Source organism: Trifolium pratense, linkage group LG5, assembly GCF_020283565.1.
Source record: "Trifolium pratense cultivar HEN17-A07 linkage group LG5, ARS_RC_1.1, whole genome shotgun sequence".
NCBI lineage: Eukaryota > Viridiplantae > Streptophyta > Magnoliopsida > Fabales > Fabaceae > Trifolium > Trifolium pratense.
The window spans coordinates 43,548,734-43,554,658 of record NC_060063.1 but is presented as its reverse complement, the minus strand read 5'-3'; the positions used below and the strand labels follow the sequence as shown (position 1 = coordinate 43,554,658).

Genomic DNA, 5,925 nt, shown 5'->3' with positions numbered 1-5,925 from the left:
TGCAGGGGGGTAAACAGAAAAAAAATCTGCATAGGGGGGTAAACGAAAATTTGCTTATTTTGCGGGGGGGTAAATGATCATTTACCCTTATTTAATTTAAGAGATTAAATTGTTATTTTCCAATTTAAAGGACTAAACCCCTATCACTTATATAGTAATATAGTTAAGTTTTGTCCTCTAGTTATATTCTCATAAGTCATAAGATCAAGTTTGACTTGTCAAATTCAATATTTGACTCAAGTTAACGTTACGTTTAAGGTCTTCTACATATACAACTAGGCTCAATTTCACGTGTTATAATTAATCACCATATCTTTAGGCTCAAATTTTGCAATAGTAATAATAATTTTTAATTATGCAAGCATTAGTATATAAGACCTTACTAACCTCACATTTTAATTCACACACATTAATTCATCTAATCCAAAATGATTTCCAAAATGATTTTCATTATTTTTTTCTTAACTCTTCTCTCACATTCCATAACCAATGCTTCTGTAGTAGATTTCTGTGTAGCAGATTTATCTTCTGCAGAAACCCCTTCAGGTTTTCCCTGCAAATCATCAGTAACAATCAATGACTTCATTTTCTCAAACTTCAATTCAGGAAACACTTCAAACAGCCCTTTCAAAGCTGTATTTACCTCTGCATTTGTTCATCAATTTCCCGCCGTAAACGGTCTCGAAATATCGGCCGCACGATTAGACATGGACGTAGGCGGCGGTGTCCCGATACATTCGCATCGCGGCGCGTCCGAGATAGTGATGATTGTACAAGGTCGTATAACAGTTGGTTTTATTTCTTCAGATAATTCTGTTTTTGTTAAGACACTTTCTAAAGGTCAAATTATGATTATTCCACAAGGTTTGTTGCATTTTCAATTTAATGCTGGCAGGAATAAAGCTACTGCTTTTCTATCTTTTAGTAGCTCAAACCCTGGTGCACAACTTGTTGATCTGGCTTTGTTTGGAAATAATTTGAGTTCTGCTATTGTGGAAAGAACTACTTTGCTTGATCCTGCTCAAGTTAAAAAGCTTAAGGCTATTTTTGGTGGAAGTGGCTAGGATTTAATTTGTATACACTGACGATGTAATTTTTTTACATATGTGTCCGATCAAATCACCCGATGATGTCACTTTTTTAGGTTCGTTCCTAACAAATGTCAATTTGTCATGATTTGATTGGATGTCTGTATTTAAAAGTTACATTGTCGGTGTATAGAAATTAATCTCGTTTAAGTATTGAGTTTTGTTGTTTTATTATTCAAACAAATGTTATTTGGTAATTGTTCAGTCATTTAATTCCACTAATAAAAATTGTAAGTGTGTTTTTTCTTTCCATTTCTTTGCTTTTGTTTCAAATGCGCCAACTTTGCAATCAATTTGCTTATGAGATCCAATTATAATGTTCATTTGTAGAAAGTGTGTTTCTTAGTTAATCTCTGTGGATTTTACTTACTAATTTTGAATGAGTAAATTCTTAGAATTTTAGGTTGAGCTATAAAATTGACTTTTATGATAAAGATTTCCTCCACGTTCTTTATATGATGAGAGACTCTTAATACACTCGTCACGATTATTACTACTGAGTTTAGTTCTTTTCAAAAAATAAAAAAATTATTGAGTTTAGTGCGTGAATATAAATGATGGTAGGTTTAATAGCAGAAATTTGATAATAGATGTCATAAGGAATATTGAATAGATTCTGATACTATTTTAGAATATTGATTGTAACTTAAACCAACAAAATCAATTTGTAAAGTGGGAATTTATCTCCATTTATAAACAAATCTTCAGAACATTTCTACTTTAGATATTGATGAGTCAATGAATTAGACTTGATCTACTTTGTTAAATAGTAATTATTAGGGTCCGTTTGGTGCGCAGGATATGATAGTGACAGGATAGGATATAAAACAGGATAAGGATTAGATATGATATCAACAGGATAACAGTTATCCTCAGTTATTCTATCCCGTGTTTGGTGCACACAGGATAACAAACATGATAACTATTATATAATATTTTTAATACATCGTACTTGCTCAAAATAATATGATATAATATATAACATATTTAAATAACAAAATTACCCTTGTAAAACAATTATTTTTTTAAAAAATTATTTTGTAATACTATCAATTTTATAAATAAAAAATATAAATAAGTAATCAAATAAATTTATATAATTTTAAATAAAAATCATGAGAAAATAATCAAGTTTAATTTTTTATATGAATCATGATCAAATAAATAACTCAATGATATATACATGATAGATAAGCTAAATAAATATGTGATATATCTCATACATAAATAATAAAACTACCATTGTAAATTAATTATATTTAATTTCTATAAAATTTAAATTAATATCCCTATTTTGTAATTTTTTAAAAATTATTTTACTTTAAAATATTGTAATTTTAGTATAATTTTGATTTTTTAGATTATGTAAATTACAAAATTACCCTTGTGAGAAAATCGCATATATATATATATATATATATATATATATATATATATATATATATATATATATATATATATATATATATATAAATTAATTATTTTATTATTAATTTACTATCAAATTATTTTATTATTTATATTTTGTTAATTTTCATTTTTTCTTTTAAAATATATTTTATAGAATAAATCGGTAAATTTATTCTTATCTTGCTGGTAACCTAGCTCAAATTCTGGATAAGAATTTTAACTACAGAAGCAGGATAGGATAAGCTCCAGGATTAATTTATCATATCCTGTTGTCTCACCAAACACTGGATTAAGACAGGATATGATACAGTTATCATATCCCGTCTCTTATCCTGTGCACCAAACGGGCCCTTATAGTTTTATTGTTGAGACTAGAACTTGCTACCTAGAGGATTCGATACAATTTTTAATCACCTTTCGCATCATAAAAAGTTCTTGTATTTAATTATTCTCGGTATTATTATTGTTTTCGTTGTTACTTGATAAATCCGAAAACCCCATGATTTACTGTTTTAATCCTAAGTCGATTTTATTTGTTTTATTAAATTCATAAACTCTGTTAATACGAACTTTATAAATACTATTACTTGACGACAAATTTAATACTTTTGCCAAAATGTCATAAGAGACTCCTTGGGACGGGGGATAATACATATCTCGTCTCCATCTCCAAACTCCTTCGGAGGGACTTTTTCACCATCATACTCGCGGGGAAAAGTTTTCCACCTTCTTCGTGCCCTCAAACGGAACAATCCCACGTACATATGTATTTGACATCTATAAATTATAGTTAATTAGTCTCTCAACAGAAATAGTTTTTAGAAAACATCCATAAATGATTTTTTTTTTTAAAACCCAAAATATATATAAAAGATCTAAATATAAATCATGGGGTGAAAATACAATCTAAATAACATGCTGCACCAAAATACATATAAAACTTTTTAGAAATATAGCGATATTTTTTTTTTAGTAAAGTAAGGTATCATCTATCCGCAACCGCATAGATTAAGTTTTTCATACATATCGGTTAATGATCAATTTCTGAACCAAATGATTAAAAGACTTAAAATATTTTTTTTGAACGTAAAAGACTTAAATATCTACCACTATAGCTTGTGTCGCATGTTGATAAAGTTTAATGTTAAAATGCAGTTTTGCCCTACAAGTTTTATAAGTGTTTGATTTTGGTCTTCCAAATTTTAACCGTTCGATTTTAACACTCTAAATTTTACAATTACTCGATTTTGTCCCCCAAATTCCAGTTGCTCTATTTTAGCCCATTTTTTGCATTTACTAGTCTCTGGATTTTTTTGACTTGCTTATGTAGCATTTTATGATTTTTAAAATAAAAAATTGTTTGAAATTTTAATAAAGGTTTATAACATTATGAAAATTGTGTTAAAAATGCAGTTTTTTTTAATAAATATAGTTTATAAACGTTTTTAGCAAGATAATTAAAATCTGACCAGACATCGAACTGGTGTAAACGGACCAGACTGGTCCGGTTTTAGTCAAGAGAAAAAACCTCTTTATTTTATAAACTATTTTTAAACAAACATCTTATATTTATAAACTATTTTAAAAAATACATCTTTTATTTTATAAACTATTTTTTAAGAAAACAATTTATCATTTAATTTTAAAACAATTTTTAAAACATCTTTTTTATTTTAAAAACATTTTTTATTTATTTTAAAAATGTTTTTAACTTTAAAATGCCACAAAAACAATTTTTAATTAAAAAAATAACGAAAACCAACAAATATAAAATGACATAAACTTAAAAGGTTAAAATTGAACAATTGAAACTTGATGGGTCAAATTAACCGTCCTCCTTTAATTTAAGAGATTAAATTGTTATTTTCAATTTGAGGAGCTAAACCCCTATCACTTATGGTAACGTAGTTAAGTTTTGTCCTCTAAGTTATAGTCTCATAAGTCATATGATCAAGTTTGACTTGTCTCAAGTTATTGATTTTTATTAACCCTCTTTTTTCCGTGGGAATGTGCCCTAATAAACCAGTATTCGACTGCAAGATAAATAAAATCTGACAAAAAATTATTTTTATCAGGAATCGAATTCGGTTTCTTCTGAACAATCTATTCTAAGAAAAAGTCATTAACTACTAGAGTCAAATGTCTTAGTTCAACTAATGGTCTTTAATATGTACAACTAGGCCTATTTTCATGTGTTACAATTAATCACCATATCTTTAGGCTCAAACTTTGCAATAGTAATAATTCTTAATTATGCAAGCATCAGTATATATATAAGAACCTTACCAACACATTAATCTATCCAAAACCAAAATGATTTTCATTCTTTTCCTCTTAACTCTTCTCTCATCACATTCTACATCCAATGCTTCTGTAGTAGATTTCTGTGTAGCAGATTTATCTTCTGCACAAACCATTTCAGGCTTTCCCTGCAAATCATCATTATCAGTTACAATCAATGACTTTGTTTTCTCAAACTTCAATCCAGGAAACACTTCAGATAACCCTCTTCTTAGAGCTTCGGTTACCGCTGCAGCAGTTCATCAGTTTCCCGCCGTAAACGGTCTCGGCATATCAGCCGCACGATTAGACTTAGACATCGGCGGCAATGTCCCGATGCATTTACATCGCGGCGCGTCCGAGATATTGATGATTGTACAAGGTCGTATAACTGTTGGTTTTATTTCTTCAGATAATGCTGTTTTTGTTAAGACACTTTCTAAAGGTGAAATTATGATTATTCCACAAGGCTTGTTGCATTTTCAATTTAATGCTGGAAGGAGTAAAGCTACAGCTTTTCTTGCTCTAAGTAGCTCAAGCCCTGGTGCACAACTTCTTGATGTTGCTTTGTTTGGAAATAATTTGAGTTCTGCTATTGTGGAGAAAACTACTTTGCTTGATCCTGCTCAAGTTAAAAAGCTTAAGGCTATTTTTGGTGGGAGTGGCTAGATTTAATTTGTATATACCGACAATGTAATTTTTTTTATACATGTATCCAATCAAATCACTCGATGATGTCTCTTTTTTAGGCTTGTTCCTAACAAATGTCAATTTGTTATGATTTGATTGGATGTTTGTATTAAAAAGTTACTTAATCGGTGTATAGAAATTAATCTCGTTTAAGTATTTAGTTTTGTTGCTTTATTATTCAAACAAATGTTGTTTGGAAATTGTTCAGTCATTTAATTCCAATAATAAAAATTGCAAGTGTGTTTTTTCTTTCCATTTCTCTGTTTTTTTTTATATTTCAAATGCCAAGCCAACTTTGCAATCAATTGGCTTATGAGATCAAATTATAATGTTCATTTGTCCAAAAGTGTGTTTCTTAGCTAATCTCTATGGATTTTACTACTAATTGTGAATGATGTCACCACAATTTTTGTCAAACTTATATTAACCAGAAACACGCAAAAATAAGAGATTCAAC

The 5,925-nt window shown here is 28.8% G+C and overlaps 2 protein-coding genes across 2 annotated transcripts; both read left to right on the top strand.

The window, feature by feature from the left end:
* The first annotated feature begins 408 nt into the window (after positions 1–408).
* LOC123883089 (auxin-binding protein ABP20-like) lies at positions 409–1,421 on the top strand. The gene has a single exon (XM_045931782.1). The coding sequence runs from the start codon at positions 429–431 to the stop codon at positions 1,062–1,064; it is 636 nt and encodes a 211-aa protein (XP_045787738.1). The 5' UTR covers positions 409–428; the 3' UTR covers positions 1,065–1,421.
* Positions 1,422–4,811: 3,390 nt separating this feature from the next.
* On the top strand, positions 4,812–5,717 carry LOC123883088 (auxin-binding protein ABP20-like). The gene has a single exon (XM_045931781.1). It carries the CDS (start codon positions 4,812–4,814, stop codon positions 5,445–5,447), a length of 636 nt encoding a protein of 211 aa, XP_045787737.1. The 3' UTR covers positions 5,448–5,717.
* The last annotated feature ends 208 nt before the right edge of the window (positions 5,718–5,925 follow it).

Excerpts from the sequence above, each read along its gene's own strand:
- LOC123883089 (XM_045931782.1), top strand. The coding sequence starts at position 429 with ATGATTTCCAAAATGATTTTCATTATTTTTTTCTTAACTCTTCTCTCA.
- LOC123883088 (XM_045931781.1), top strand. The coding sequence starts at position 4,812 with ATGATTTTCATTCTTTTCCTCTTAACTCTTCTCTCATCACATTCTACA.